The sequence below is a fragment of the Carcharhinus amblyrhynchos genome, chromosome 12 (assembly GCF_965287045.1).
Source record: "Carcharhinus amblyrhynchos chromosome 12, sCarAmb.v2.hapA, whole genome shotgun sequence".
Taxonomy (NCBI): domain Eukaryota; kingdom Metazoa; phylum Chordata; class Chondrichthyes; order Carcharhiniformes; family Carcharhinidae; genus Carcharhinus; species Carcharhinus amblyrhynchos.
Window position 1 is genome coordinate 57,431,372 of NC_137335.1, and position 16,546 is coordinate 57,447,917.

General features: G+C 39.1%; 1 protein-coding gene across 6 annotated transcripts in view; it reads left to right on the forward strand.

The window, feature by feature from the left end:
* The window catches only part of ubr2 (ubiquitin protein ligase E3 component n-recognin 2), a 129,934-nt gene that overhangs the window by 20,737 nt on the left and 92,651 nt on the right, over nucleotides 1–16,546 (forward strand). For all 6 annotated transcript variants that reach the window (XM_080200592.1, XM_080200593.1, XM_080200589.1 and 3 more), the window contains exons 3-9: nucleotides 1,709–1,787; nucleotides 3,220–3,330; nucleotides 6,394–6,524; nucleotides 9,871–10,009; nucleotides 10,742–10,804; nucleotides 10,929–11,049; nucleotides 14,981–15,088. In XM_080200592.1, the coding sequence (XP_080056718.1) occupies nucleotides 1,709–1,787; nucleotides 3,220–3,330; nucleotides 6,394–6,524; nucleotides 9,871–10,009; nucleotides 10,742–10,804; nucleotides 10,929–11,049; nucleotides 14,981–15,088 (752 nt within the window). The remainder of the gene's footprint in view (nucleotides 1–1,708; nucleotides 1,788–3,219; nucleotides 3,331–6,393; nucleotides 6,525–9,870; nucleotides 10,010–10,741; nucleotides 10,805–10,928; nucleotides 11,050–14,980; nucleotides 15,089–16,546) is intronic.

Sequence of the window (16,546 nt, forward strand, 5' to 3'; positions counted from 1 at the left end):
CTCGAGTGGCTTGCACAGGTATGATTTACACCTGGGATCTTATATCCATCAAGAGCAGTGCAAGTTGTCCATGTATTGTTTGCTGCCTGTTCTGCAACCTTAGATTTGATACCACAATCGTTGGTTTTGTACCATTAAGTTTACAGACAAGTCTTTTTTAATCTTGTGAATTTTAAGGTTAAGAATGAATTGGCAGATCAACTGCTGCAGTGTTCAACTCCGTTTCTTTGCGATGAGCAGCTAGCCTTCATCTTAGCTTTACATGTGATTCCAGTAACATTGAAGATACAACCTAGGAGTCACCTTGCATTGTTGACAGTACTTTCATCTTTAGGGTCAGAAGCCTGTAGACTTTCACATTTGGAGTTTCAGATAAAAAGTCAGTCTTGTTCAGCTCTGAGACTACTGCATGGTAAAAGGTGTGTGCCTGATGGGATGTTTAATGTTGGGCTTGTTTCATTCATCTCAATCGGTACTACATTGGAATCTGTTATGTGGAAAGCAACAGCTCCTGGTATCCTGGGTACATTGCTTCCTCGGAAAATATCACTCAAAACATCGACTGATATTTGTTCATTGGAATTTCGCCATGTTTGCCTATGGAACTTGCCGTACTTACAGCACCTCACACACAGTAATTTAGAACAGATGTGATTTTTGCATAATTTCAAGTACCTTTTTTTTGCTTGGATACATGTGGGAACATGGCACAGGAAAACATTTAGAATGAAATGTGATGACCTGCTGCCTGAGGAAAACTATGTAAAAAGACTGGTCACTCATGTGAATACTGGATGGCTGCTGGTAGCTGCAGAACCATAGAACAAAACTCAGGAGCTTCGTGGAGGAACAAACTAGAAGGTGCAGAATGTCATTTGTGATTGGAGTATATGAACATTGCTGTTTCTATCCTTTTATTTTATAAGATCCCTGTTGTTGCTGTTCCCTTCTGTTTGCTCAACTGAGGTCATTTGGGCAAACATGGGGTGACTAATGTCTTTAGAACTGTATTCATAAAAAATCATAGAAACCCTACAGTACAGAAAGAGGCCGTTTGGCCCATCGAGTTTGCACCGACCACAATCCCACCCAGGCCCTACCCCTCTCTCCCTACATACTTGACCCATGAATTCCTCAAACCTACACATCTCAGGACACAAAGGGCAATGTAAGCATGGCCAGTTAACCTACCCTGCACATCTTTGGACTGTGGGAGGAAACTAGAGCACCTGGAGGAAACCCATGCAGACTCGAGGAGAATGTGCAAACTCCACACAGACAGCGACCCAAGCGGGAATCGAACCCAGGAACCCTGGAGCTGTGAAGTAGCAGTGCTAACCACAGTAGTATTGTAGTAAGGAGTAGTTGCTTTTTATACTCATTGGCAATTTATATCTGGTGGGACTGCAGAAAAAAGGATTCATCTTATTGTTGTACTTTGACACCTTATTTGACTTAGTATTTTAAAAATGAAGAAAATCCCCAATAATTTTGGCCTTCCACTTCTTCCTTCACTGGGAGTTTGGAAGGCTTGAGCTGTGGGATCAGTGAATGGGTTTCCAGAGGGTATGTTTAAATAATGTGAAGTGATTTATTAACACTTAAAAACATATTCAGTTAAGATTCATTCTGGAATAAAAATTCCTTTTGTATAAAAAAACACATTATACCCAAACCTAATATGAAGTCTTTGTTCCTTTTATTAAAGGGATTGTGCAGTCGATCCAACCTGTGTACTATGCATGGAATGCTTCTTGGCCAGCGTGCACAGAGCTCATCGATATAGGGTAGGTTGTTTATGTACTATCACTGTTTGTATTTAGTTTCTTGTTCGCATCTTGTTCAATGCTTACCATATTGCTACTGGATGAAAATAAATGGAATACTTTTGTTTGACAATGTGGAAATGAAATAGACAACATATACCCATGTAAAAGTTGATCTTTAAGCCCAAATTCTAGGCAAAATGTTAGGAGGTTAGCTTATATGTGAGTCCTGTCTTCGAGGGGTTGAAAGCCATCCATATTCTTTGGTATGGTGTGATTCAGGGCTTTCCCTTCACTGTTATTTTGTTCTGGGACCAAAGTAGTGTTGGTGACCTGATTGGCACCATTTTGGAATGGACCTGTTCTATTCCTCATGCCTCTCCTGTGCTCATTTCCTACCTTTTGTCACCTCTGTCCTGAGTCCTTGCTCACAGTAGGGCTTCAGGACAGAATACAGCGAGTGGCAGAATCTCAATTTGGAGTCAGAGTTAGCCTGCAGGAGAAGCAGAGAGTGGGTGGTGTATAGAAAGGGAATTTTTCGGTCAAAAGCAGGGGATTGACTTTTACACGAGATACACTATTACTGGAGTATATCTGATCCTGTTTCCCTGATGGATTACAAATTGTGGAGACTTGGCACTTAGTATCTTTGCATACCCACTCTCACCTTGCCTCCTGTGCTGCTGAAATCCTTGTTCATGTCTTTGTTAATTTCTTCAATGCAGTTTTGTTAGTTTTATCCCTTGATAATTTTCAGTAAATCTGGAGTCTACAAACCTGTATTCTGTCTCTGCCAAGCTCTGCTCATGTATTTCCCCTATTCTTCTCAACCTCCCTCAGTTTCCCATCCCTCAGCATATTAATTTAATAAACTTTATCATCGTCTGCAGGTTCTCCCATAACTTTGCTGCTCCATAACCTTGCTGTTTCCTTTCTTCTTATAGCTCTAATTCATTTGAATTTTTCTTCCTCCAACCCAACTATCATTGGTCGACCTTTCAGCCATCTTTATACTGTTTTGTTGTCTTCATAAATTCTTGTTAGTTTTCCTTTCCCTTTGAGAAGTCTCCATAAGCCTATTTCTTGAACTGTGCCTTGTGCTGCCTTTTCTTGTTGGGAGATACGATACTTAATTATGAAAACATGTCCTGTAACTTCAGAGCTCTGGAACATTGTAATTGTGATTTTATTCACTGTAAAATTAAGTTTTATTGCACTTGGCAGGATAGGCTGATACGACATGTGAACAGAGCTGCCCATGTTTTGCCATCTAAAATGATCCAAAATTATGAATGTTGATAAATGGATCCAAATTATGTGATCATGACTAGCTTGTTTGTAATTGCATAATGACATTCATCAGGCACAACCATTTTTCTCCTTTGAATTTCTTCCCTAATTTGCAGTAATTGGGATTTGAATTTTAGTATGACTATGCTTGTTTTTAATCTAGATGACTACTTCAGGTGGAGGGGGTTTCTGTGACTGTGGAGACACTGAAGCTTGGAAACAAGGCCCATATTGCTTGAAACATAAACCGACTGTCTCAGGAGCAATGGAGGAGGTATGTTTTCTTCATCAGTTATTTAAAATTGCATGCTTATTGTATCGTTTTTTTCATATTTGTGGCATGTGGCCGTTGCTGGTAAATCCAGTATTCATTGAACTTCACCCGCTGGGCCAATTCTGAGGTCAATTAAGAGTTAACCAGGTTGGTGTAGGTCAGAATGACTTTTTCCCAAAAGTTAAATGGTAAATTCACTGAGTTTTGATAATCTTAATAGCTGTATGAATATGTCAATTGATGGCAGCTTTTTATTTCCAGATTTGTTTTTGAGCAGAATTCAAATTTTCAAAACGGCTGGGTAGAATATATACTTTGACTGGATTATTAGTCCAGGTTTCTGGGCTCCTTGTCCAGTAACATAGCCTCTACATCGCTATAACTTATTATCGCAGTATTTCCTCACATGTTCTTGATGTTACTATTAATGCCACACAATTCATTGTCTGAATTGCACTCTGATGTTTCAAAGTCTTCACAGTTTGTACGATAATCCCTGTTGGGTTACAGTCATTTTCTCCTTGAATCAAGCAACTTATTGGAAATAGGGAAAAACGACATTTTCACAAAGGGCATAGCTTTACATCCTCAAGTTGTAAATTCAGTATATTATAGACAGATTCATGAGTGTGTAATTTAAAAAGATGAAGTTACCATAATTCCCAAATGACCACAGGCTGCTGTCCTCTTTGAAGGGGAAGAACCAGCTGGTGGTGATTTAATCTGAAGTTCACCACATTCCGGGCAAAGGACAAGTTTAAGAAGGCGGGTCTTCATGAATAACCTCAGTTGGTATGGGAATTGAACCCATGCTGCTGGCATTGATCTGCATCACTATCCAGCCAAGTGAGCTGAATGCATTTATAATGTGGAAGACCGTACAGTTCAGTAAATTACAGGGCAGAATTGGTCTCATTAAGTAGTGCAGGCATTAATTCTCTTTTTAGCTGTTTTGTTTTGTTTTGTTTCTTTGCAATTTTCTTATCCTTTTATTTCAAACAGTTATTAAACTTCCATTATGTTGCGCACACTCATGATTCTTTGTGCTAATCACCATATTTGTATAACCATTTATTTTGTTTTCCCCTTCATTTTTGAAAAAATAATTGAGTCTTTGACCCAATTAATATTGATTCAAACATCTGTAGAATTAATAATGCTCTATTTGTTCTCAAAACCTTTCTTAATTTGACAACCTCTGTTAGATCCTCAACTTTATTTGCTCATGTAGAGGATCCAAATTTTCATTCCCTTTATTTTTGGTATAATTCTCAAGAATTTTAGCTATTTGATTTCCACGTCATTAATATTTCTTTAGAGGGGTCACCTGAACAGGACAGTTTTCTCAATTCTGGAAGACTACTGTCTTTATCCAACAGAATTCTACTGCTTTATTGTTTGAGAAAAACATTATTTACTTTTTACTCCCTGCCATTTGCACTTTGAAAGATCTACATATCTGTTCATGCACTTTTCCACTGGCTTTACTTTCCATGGTTGCTTTTCCCAAAATGTGCTATTTCACATTGCTCTGCATTGAAATGCATCTGGTACCTATCTGCTCACTTATTAGCTTGCTTATTCCGTTCAACAAGCTTATAAATAAATATTTATTGCAGATTTGCCTCATTGAGGTTTTTTATCTGTCTTTGTCCAAGTTATTTACGTACATAGATATACATTGAAGATGAGACGTTGCAACTGAAATCCCTGGGCGCTGAATAACCCACACCTCTTCAAGGTGCTAAAGACTAATTTATCATCACTCTTTATTCTCTTTCCTTGAGCCATTTCCACTCATGGTTTAATTCTCTCTCAAAACACGTATCTTAATATTTGTACCATGAGTCTTGTAAGGCATCTTAACTTTTGTAAATCAATATATCTCCTTTTATTTAAGTATCGTGTCTTTTAGCCAACAGAAACCAATTTGCTGTAGTCAAACCAGTTACAGATCCTAGCTGATTTTGCATAATTAACCCATATCTTTCCAATTCTTCCAGAATTTCATTCCATATCATAGATCCTTGAAAATTGACCTGCAGCTGCAGTGAAAGTAATTGGTCTAAAATTTAATGGTACACTCCTTTTTATTTCTTGAATAGAGATGTAAACATTGCAGTCTGTGGCACAATTTCCAAAATGAAGATATGGTTGTTGCCTTGACTTTATAGGCAGTGGAAACAGAATCTTTGACTATCTTAATGGCAGAGGTAGATTTGTAATAAGCAAGGGTATTAAAGTTTATCGGGGTAGGTAGGAATGTGATGTAGATGTTAGAATTTGATTTCCCGTGATATTGAACAGCAAAGCAGGCTTGAGCGGCTTATTGGCCTATTCCTTGTCCAAATTAATTTGATCCCATTTGTTTCTCATACTTGTTATTGGGTGGTGTAAGCCTCTTGCCTACCTGACATTTGTGCTGGTGTTGTTGTTGATACAGTAAGAAGTCTCACAATACCAGGTTAAAGTGTAACAGGTTTATTTGGTCGCAAAAACCATGAGCTTTTGGAGCGCTGCTCCTTTGTCAGACTTAGCTGACGAAGGAGCCCGCTCTGAAAACTGGTGACTTTTGCTACCAAATAAACCTGATGGACATTAATCTGGTGTTGTGACACTTCTTACTGTGTTTACCCCAGTCCAACGCTGGCATCTCCACGTCATGGCTATCATTGTTGTAGATGGCATAGATGCTTCTGTATTGAAGTTGTAATGAATGGGCATGAAATTGTAGGAAATAATCAAATGAGCAGCATCACTCCTTACTTGGGGATGGTCAATGATGACCGTGTCAAGATGGTTTTCCCTACCCTCCAAAGGGATTGTGGGCGTGCTGTGATGCTGCGGGAAATGCCACGTTCTGGTCTGATTGGGAAAACCATATCTGTTGTTTATTAGATAGATTGAAGTAGTTAGCTCTGGGATACAAATCAGTTGAGTAAATAGTTTCTCCAGCTTAGTTACAGATACCTCTACATTATAGCTTGTTTGTTTAGGTTGCTAACCATTGTGGTTTCTTCTGTTGTAATTGTGTTGAGCTTTATTTTGCTCTTATTTTCATAGGATCCAATGGCACATTTGTCTGAGGATATGATTGGACGCGCCTATAACATTTTTGCAATTGCATTCAAATACGCTGTAGATATGCTGACTTGGGTAGAGGAAGATAGACTACCTTCTGGTTTAGAACCTCTGTAAGTATGAATTATTAATGTTACAGACAGTAATTATATGGACAAATGATTGTAAATTGATGCAGATTTCCTAAAAGAATACTCGGTTGAAAATTTTTTGCTAATTTTTTTTCTGAGATCCTCCTTTTGAACTCAGCTCTGCTGCACCACCACAGTTTCCCAGTTTCTGGTATAGATTGTAGAAATTGCCATTTTGCTGGATGACGCATCCTTGAAAGGTGCTGTAAGAAGAAATCCCCACCCACCCAACATCTTCCTACACTGACGGGCTGTTATTACCTTCTTGCTGAGAGGAATTATGTTTTGTTTTTGTATTTGTAGAAATGGCTGTTTAAAATTGAATTTCAAGTTGCGTGGGGCTTAGTGTTGCAGTTTAAAATAATTGATGCTTTTGTTAGTTTGTCTTGAACATTTAATTTAGGGAGCCTTCTGTGCCAGTGGAATAAATGCAGAACATCAAAGTCTAAATTATTTTACGTTTTTTTCTTTAATTCTACCTTCAGAAAGAAAATTCCAAGGTGTGGTTCTCAAAAACACGCTCAGTTTTCACCACCCACTTTTACCCCACTTTTCTTGACTTCTCCACAGTTGCTACATTCTCTGGTTGCTTTTCTGAAATTTAGGACTGAATAACCAGAATTTTCCTCCAATTAAAATTGAAAAGATTGAAACTGTTGTCTTCAATCTCACTAACAATTCATTCCCTTGCTGTTGGTTCACTTTCTTTCCTTGGCAACTGGCTGAAACTGAGTCAAATTGTTTGCAGCCTTGCTTCGACCACCTACATGGTGTCATTCAAATCGTCTATTTCCAGTTCCTGAACATTGTCTGACATGACTCTTGCCTGAGCTGCTGAAACCCTCGTCTTTAAACTTGACTCTTCCAACAGACTTCTGGCTGATTCCAACATTGTCCCTCCATAAACTACTCCATCCAAAATTCTGCTGTCCATGCCCTTACTCTCGTCACTCCCTGAGCCTGCATTAGCTCCCAGATAGGAAATGCTTTGATTTTAAAACTTGTGTTATTGGGTCCCTCCCTCGCTTTGCTCCTCTGTATCTCTGTGCTCTTCTCCAATACTTCTATTAATGTTCCAGCAGTGGTGGTGTGCCTTCTGCTGCCTCAGCCCTAAGCTCTGTCCTCAAATCTGTTCTCTCCCCTCACACACTTTCATCTTAAGATGCTCCTTAAAGCCTACCTCTTTGAACAAGATTTTGGTCACGTGTCTTTATGTAATTATGCATTATGTAATTCTGTGTCAGACTTAGTTTCTGAAGTTCCTTGGGACATTTTGTTGTGTTGTTAATGTGCTATATAGATACAGTTATTGTTACTAATGCCATCACCGCAAATGTATTTCCATTTGTCAACTGCACAACTTTGGTGTACTTTACCACTTGGACAGCATCAGAGCATCGCCTAATTATTTCCTGACTTAATAGTTCGCTGATAATTGCTCTGGGCCATTTGCAACTCCTCAGGTACTGAAGAGGTCTGTGTCCATAATGCATCTAGACCTCAACCACATTCAGTCTTGAGCTGACAGGTGGCAACACACGTTTATGCCACACAATCTTCAAGCAACGACTACCTCCAACAAGAGAGAGTCAAGCCCTGTCCCTTTTCAATAGCACTGCCATTGCTGAATCCCCACCATCAACTTTCTTGGGTTCAACATTGATCATAAAATGAACTGGACCAGCGATATAAATACTGTGCTTGCAAGAGCAGGTCAGAAGCTGGAATTCTGCAATAAGTAACTCAATTTCTGATTCCCAAAAGTCTTTTACCAACTACAAGGCACATGTCAGGAGTGGGATGGAATACTTTCCGCTCGTTTGGATGATTACAGATCCAACCATATTCAAGAAGCTTGATACCATTCAGGACAAAGCAGGCCATTTAACTGGTACCCTATCCACCACCATCGCTTCCTCAATTACCAATGCACGATATTAACAGTATGTACCATGTTCAGGCTACACAGCAGCATCTTGAAGATAAAAGCAAGTTACTGCAGATGCTGGAATCTGAAACCAAAAGAGAAAATGCTGGAAAATCTCAGCATGTCTAGCAGCATCTGTAAGGAGAGAAAAGAGCTGACGTTTCAAGTCCAGATGACCCTTTGTCAAAGCTGAAATGTCAGCTCTTCTCTCTCCTTACAGATGCTGCCAAACCTGCTGAGATTTTCCAGCATTTTCTCTGTTGGTGGAAGCAACTTGAAGGTTCCTTCACAGCACCTTCCAAACTGTGACCTACACCGCCTAAAAGGGCAAGGTAAACAGATTTGTTGGAACATCATCACCACTTGCAAATTTCCCTCCCATCACCATCCTGGCTTTAAACAACATAGTTTCATAGTTGCTGGGTCAAAATCCTGGAACTCCATTCCTAACATTGATGCCCCTCATTCAGATAGACTGTAGCAGTTCAGGAAGGTGGCCCAACAGCACTTTCCCGAGGGCAGTTGAGGTTGGGCAACACATGCACGCATTCCACAGAAGACAGGACAAAAACCCTGATGAAGTAATCTGTCTACTTTTGTGTCTGATCAGTAAATGGTCTTGGGCTTCTCAGCTGTTGGCTTCATGAGAGCTGAGCTTGGACCTCTCTACAAGTGACTGAGTTTTAGCAGAGGTTTTCTCGATGGTAGACAAGAGGTGGAACCCTTGCATGTGTATTTGCAATTACACATCAGAATGATCCCCAGACTTTTTGCATGAGGAATTGATTGGCCTCTGCACTGTATTTCTTTCCAAGTGAGGGGCATATGACTTGGGAAAGATCCTACACAGAATCACAGATCCCAAAGTGTATTGTAACACCAAAAGCTGTGCCTCCATCATGAATCATGTGCAGTTCTTATACTGTAGCTATAACTGCTTCATTGCTGCTTAGGGAGTGTGATGTAGGTTTAGAAGATCAATTTTGTGTTTTGTTTTTGTTAAAACCACTTGGGTATTTTGGTGTTCCTTCTAAATTAGAGATGTGGCTTTTGTAGAATCATTATGTATTCACAGTCACAGAATCCGGGCATTCACCCATTGTGTATGTGATGGCTCTATGTAAGAGCTACTCAGCTAGTCCCACTCCTGTGCTTCATCCATAGCTCTGCACATATTTTTCTTTCCAGATATTCAATTTCCCTAAGCAAGCCATGATTGAATATGCCTCTCCCACAGTCTCAGGAAGTGCATTCCATAACCTAAGCATTTGCAGTGCAAAAATATTTTGTTCATGTCACCATTGCTTCTTTTGCCAGTCAATTTTATTTTGAAGCATTTGAGTTTTGATCAACTAAGGCAGTGAAGGAAATCTTAAGTACTTGTGATTATTTTCTCTTCAGGGAAAAGGAAGATACTTACTATTGTATGTTATTTAATGATGAAGTCCATACATACGAGCAAGTGATTTTCACCTTGCAGAAGGCTGTGAACTGTACACAGAAGGAAGCTGTCAGCTTTGCGACCACTGTGGATAGAGATGTGAGTTATATTTGTAATATTTTCCACATACATTTTGTGAGGTCACTAAAAACAATTACAGAAAAAGGAGCGTTTAAAAAATGCTGAACTGCAATTCTGCAAACGTGGTCCAATTACACAGTGAGAAAAACTCAGTCATGGAATGACTCCATGGCTTCTCAATTCGAAATTCTGTACAGAATTCATGCATGGAAGGTCTACATTATTGTACTGTCTTGTGAGTGTTTATATTGCTATGATACAGCAACTGGAAGCAGAACTTGTCATTTTCCAAAATTTGACAAGTGCATGAAACTCTGCTTTTTATTTTTGTGGTGCGATGTAACTGATGTCTTGATTCGGTAATGGATGGGTCTGGGGATGTATTCTACTTTTTGTTTTGTCACATATATGCCTTAGTCAGTGAAACTATTCTTGGACTGTTGACAGTTTCTGAAAATAGCAGGTCATCAGAAAGTGCTTGAAAAAGCTGAAGGTATGATTCTCTCTCTCTCATACGACAGAGGCTTGCAACTGAAGTTAGTAACTTACTATATGGATAGTTACAACTGCAGACGTATATTCTAACATGAAGTAGCAGTGCAGAAGATCAAACAAAATCTCTTGAGGAATATTGGATTTTGTGTAGACATTTTGGTTTATAATGCTGATAACTTCTCTTGATCTAGAGTTTCTTTGAGTCAGGTTGCAAAAGTTTTTTTAGTAAAATACCTCATTTTCTGACGTTTTCAGGGTCGTAGATCAGTTCGTTATGGTGACTTCCAGTTTTGTGAGCAGGCAAAAACAGTCATAGTGGTGAGAATTTCCTTCTCTATTTGAAATAAAATGTACATGTGTTAATAAAAATAGTTAGTGGTTGCCATGTTACTTTATATTCTCCTGTCCTTGACAATTTTTTTCAACGTTTGATTTGCTCTAGCGGAGTACTAGCCGACAAACAAAGCCGCTGAAGGTGCAAGTGATGCATTCATCTGTAGTTGCACATCAGAACTTTGCCTTAAAATTATTAATTTGGCTGAGTCAGGTGGTTGGTTACTCAGGTAAGCATTGTTTTAAAAATAATTCCCAGTTGACCTTGTGATATGTAGCTTTGACAATTACATATAAATGGTTTAATTTAAAAAAATTGTCATTTCATATCCAGAAAAATTGCCATTAGTATTGCTTATTCTGTCTTGCAATGTGATGATTTGTGTAGGAATAGTTTTTTTTAAATAAATAGTAGGATGTGAATCCTGCTTTTGTTTTAATGACCAGGTGTTACGATGTCAAGTGATGCCCTTTGCAATCAAGAATGCACCAAACCTGTTCATGTCTGAAGGGCCACATTTCAGTTTTTTTCCAGGGGCCGTTGAGCAAATGCTAGCAAGATGAGGTTTGACACAGCATTAAACATGAATTTCAAAATCACTGTCAAAGCAAAAAGTTGATAATTATGAAAAAGAAGAGTACCTAAAATGCTGAGCAACAGACCCCAGTCTTTTTCCCATGTCACTTAAGAAGCAGAGCTGGGGAGGCAGGCATGGCTCCAAGTCCTGGTCAGTAGCAAAGAGGTACTGACAGGTGCTGAGTTGTTGGATTTAACTAATACTGACCTTGCAGTTGTCTCTGGTAACATACATTCTGAGATGACCTCAGCAGAATTCATTTGAAAATGGGGTTAGAAATAGGTGCCTTTTAGCCTCGACTTTTCTCCTGGCTTGCTTTATGGATTGATTGATTGATTGAATGGCGGGGCAGGCTCGATGGGCTAGATGGCCTACTCCTGCTCCTATTTCTTATGTTCTTATGTGGATAGTTTTTTTGGGAGGGGATGGGTATGATTCTCTCCCAGGCTCAGGGTCTTGGCCTCGCTGGCTCACTCGGTGCAGGGACCTCCAGGCTGACTTGCTCAGCACAGGCCGTCTTGCTTGGTGCAGGGACGGATGAAGTGGCTCCGGGACTGGGTCATTCCCCGTGGCCCAGAGTTTGGGCAAGCCTGGTATCCACCTTTTGATCAAGGATCTGAGATCATAACTTTTTGACATTTAAGTTTTGATTAAACTATGATGAGGCCCGTGCACCTGTTGTATGAAATCAGACAGTTGCTAAATTGATGGTGATGTGTAAGGGAACTTTAAGTAAACTTTACAAATTTTAAATGGTTAAGTAGAAAGCTATATTTAAAGCTTTTTTCACTCGACAGGGACCCTGTGATGGTCCTGAGGAGTGGGGCCGTGGGAGCAATGAAGGTTTTTTTTTGTTTGGAAGATGTTCCTTCCAGTTTCTCTGAAAAAAAAATTCTTTTAAAAAGCAGCTGGCTTCCAGTAAATAATCATGTAATCAAGCTGGTGGGGTCATAAACAGTAGAAAAATAATGGTCAGCCAGGTGTTAATTATAGGGGTAAGTAGATCCCTTGGTGTGGTTCTGTTGCAAGCAAGATTTTGGCGTTCAGAACAACCTGGCTGCTGAGGAGAGAATACATGGAGGATTCTGTCCTCTATCTTAAATAGTCAGCAGCCAACAATATTCATGTTTTTCAATTTTTGTGTAGTAAAGTTATTTTGATTTCAACCATAAACCTTATGGCTTTGTTCTTTGAGTAAATATCTGGATTTTTGGATTTGTAATTGTTGTGGAGTAAATTGTGATGACTGATACTGTCTTAACTTTAGAAAATACAAAACTCATGAGGCAGATATCTCTGTATAAAGACATAACATTTACTTAAAAGAAAACATGCTGCTGCAAGGAGAACACCAAAAAGGTTAAGTGGCTCTGAAAGCGAAAGAATCTCTCTGATGAATCTGTCTATACAATCAAAAACAGATCAATTACAATTTTTCTTCTTAATAATTCCCACCTTAAATTAGCTTAAAATCAATTACGTTTAGGATACATACAACAATAATAATTCCTGACGTTCGCCTTAGGCAATTGCATTCCACCATTCAGCATAATGATATTGCATTCGTCCATCTTGGTTAAAGTCACTTCCTCATTGGCTGATTACCGTAGATGCTCATGACAAGGGTCAGGGTGGAAGTTCCCACTGGATTATTGCCAAACTGGAGAAACGTGTGATCCTATGTCCGGGCACATTTCCACCTTAAGTCTAGACAATGAATACACCTATTCATATCTGCTGCAATGTGTGTTCTTGCATAAGAAACTTTGAAATGAATTTTGCTAATTGCAGGGTTCCCAGGCCCTTGGTTCTGAACTATTCACTTTTACCATCATGCCTTCTGGCCTACTTTCGATTGAAGTAGACAATGATGCCTACAGTATTGAAAATACTTTAAAATATTGCCATATAACTGGTTAGAAATCTCCCCTTTCACCAATTTATAAAATAAACACTTTACTAGTCTTCACCAAGAACATAACTGGTTGTGGAATTATTTTATGTATAACTAAAACCTTTAGCTGACAGGAAATAAAGTAGAAATAAATGGGTCATTTTCTGAATGGCAGGCAGTGACTACTGGGATACTTCAGGGATCAGTATTAGGACCCCAGCCAGTTTTGGTCTCCTTATCTGAGGAAGAATGTTCTTGCTATAGATGATATGCAGCAAAGGCTTGCCAGATTGATTCTTGAGATGGCGGGACTGACATGAAGAAAGCTTGAGTCGGTTAGGAATGTATTCGCTGGAGTTTAGTAGAATGAGGAGGGATCTCATAGAACATACAAAATTCCAACAGAACTAGACAGGGTAGGTGCAGAAAGGATGTTCCCAATAGTAGGTTTGTCCAGAACCAGGGGTCACAATCTGAGGATACAGACTAATGCTTTTAGGACTGAAATTCGGAGAAATTTCTTCACCTGGTAAGCTTGTGGACTTTGTTACCACAGGAAGCAGTTGAGGTCAAGACATTCCCTGCTTTCAAGAAGGAAACACTAGACATAGCAGTTGGTGTGAAAGGAATGAAAGAATAAAGGGAGAAGGCAGGATCAGGCTATTGATTGGATGATTGGCCATGATTGTAATGAATGGTGGAGCAGGTTCAAAGAGGCATATGAACTATTCTTACTTTCTCCCTTTTTCTGAAAAAAGAACAAATACTCAGAATTATTTCTGCTGTGCGGTCTCTAACTCCACTGGTTTACTAATTTCTAATAGCTTAAGTAAAACAGAATTCTGTGCTTGATTTGTTGGATGTTTGTACATTGCATTGTGGCATATGAAACAATCACTCACTGGGAAATACAGGTGGTGGAAGTTGAGTTTGGTTGTGTTCTTCACATTGAAATAGGCAGCAGTTGCTGCTTAATGTCTCAACTCATTCAAGAAACTGTCACTGGGGTGAAAAACCAGAGAGTTGATGGGATCTATAAACTATTCTGACTTGAATTAACATCTTCAGGAGAGGAAGGTTGTTAAGTTTGTCAGGGAAGAAAATTGATTTTTTAAGGTACTTGAAAGTGACCGTGTATCATTAGATGCTGAGTAGCTTTATTTGAAGAGTATGACACTTATTTTTAGTGCAGTCATTATTGTGCTTTTGCATGTGTCTATTAAGACTGAAGGAAAGCATTGCAGCATCAGCTTAACTTGGAACATTTAAAGTAAGAACATCATAATTGCTTTGTCAAAATTCTGAAACACCACACTTGATATCAAATCAAGTCATTGTCAAAACACCAATAGTTCAAGAAGATGACTGCTCACCACCTGTCATTCTGATGACATATCTTTTACCAATAATTTTACTTGGGTTTTAGCTTGTAGGCTTAATTTTTATGATGTGACTGATGTATACAACTAGTTCAGAATTTGACCTTTTACTTAAACTTCATATATTAAACCTGTACCTTGCGCTGGAAAGGGGAAAATTCTCAAAGGGGAAATATTTGCAAGTCAGCTTGTGCGGAGCAGCTGGTAGGATGTATGTCGGGTGCTACCAAATCAGGTAGCATTATAACCTCTTCATCTTGTGTTCAGATAAGCAACTGGAATTTATTCAACCTTTTTTTGCCTCATAAAGGTGGATTGAGGCGAATATTGTGTGAAGTGGGATTACAACAAAGATCAGAAGAGGAGAATTCTTCTCTCATTGATAAACTGATGCTTTGTGACTCCAAACTATGGAAAGGTAATGTTTTGTTCGAAAAATTTCAGGAATATATGAATTGAACTCTTTGAAGCATGTTGCATCCACAATACTTTGTTATTTCTCATCCATTTGAAGGTTGCCTTACTTAAATTTAAAGCCTTGGTTTGCAACTCTCCATTCTCCTCAAATCTAACACTAAATTCACTAATAATGTCATATATTGCAAGTTAGTACCTTTGGTGGATTAATTACCTCTTGCTTGATCCTCATCAATAATTCTAATATGGCATGTTCTCCTGTTGGTTTTAAAAGATGTTGGTTGGGAAGATTTCTGAATGCAAACTACAAATTAATTGCTTTTTCATTTAAAGCTGTTCTGCCTTTCCCTAAATGTTAAATGAAAATCTTCCATTATAACTAAGCTTTCGTTGCTTGCATCCCTATTATCCATATTTATACATTCCACTACTACACCATTAATGATCATCCCCAACAGAGGCTTTTATTTTCTGTTGTTCCTTTGTTCAAGGTGTTGTATTGTAGCTGTCTGAACCCTTCTTGAAATCCTTTCTACTGCTGGACTTGAACTGTTATTCATGTGGTTCTTCTTACCCTGTCCTTTCTAAAGATCCTACAGTTAAAATTATTTAGCTCCCAGTTATGGCCAACCTTTACCCATGTCTCAAAATTGCTCTGGCATCATGCCCTTTAACAGCTTGCGTTTATGTAGTGCCTCAGCATAATAAAACTTTCCAAGGTGCTTTGCAGGAGCATTATAAAATAATACACAACACTGAGTCATGTAAGGTGATGTTAGGCCAAAGAAGTATGTTGGCAACAGAAGTATTTCGATGAGTACTTGAAATGTCACAGCATACAAGGCTACAGACCAAGTGCTAGTAAATGGGATTAGAGTACTGTGGTTTTTGCCACTGCAGAGACAGTGGGCTGAAGGACTTTTTTCTGAGCTGTAAAATTCGATGACTGTGAGATGCTAACACTGAAAATATTAACCCACAATGACAGTTGATAACTTGATGTGTGGCGCTTGTAGCAAAATCTTGTTTTAAGTTCGTTTATGGGAAGTGGGCTGGCTAGGCTAGCATTTATTGCCCATTTCTGGTTGCCCCTGAGAAAGTGATGATGAGCTGCCGCCTTGAACCACTGCAGGCCCTAAGGTGTCGGTACTCCTATAGTGCTGTTAGGGAGGGAATTTAAGACTTTTGACCCAGCGACAGTGAAGGAATGGAAATATATTTCCATGTCAGGATGGTGAGTGACTTGAAGGATGACTGTGTGGTGTTTGCACATTCTCTTCATGTCTGCTGGGTTTCCTTTGGGTGCTCCAGCTTCCTCCCAAAGTCGAAAATGTGTAGGTTCGATAGACTAGCTATGGTCAAGGTGCAGAGTTACAGGGATAGGATGGAGAAGAGAGTCTGGGTGGGATGCTCTTTCAGAGAGTTGGGGCAGACTTGATGGGCTGAATGGCTTCTTTCT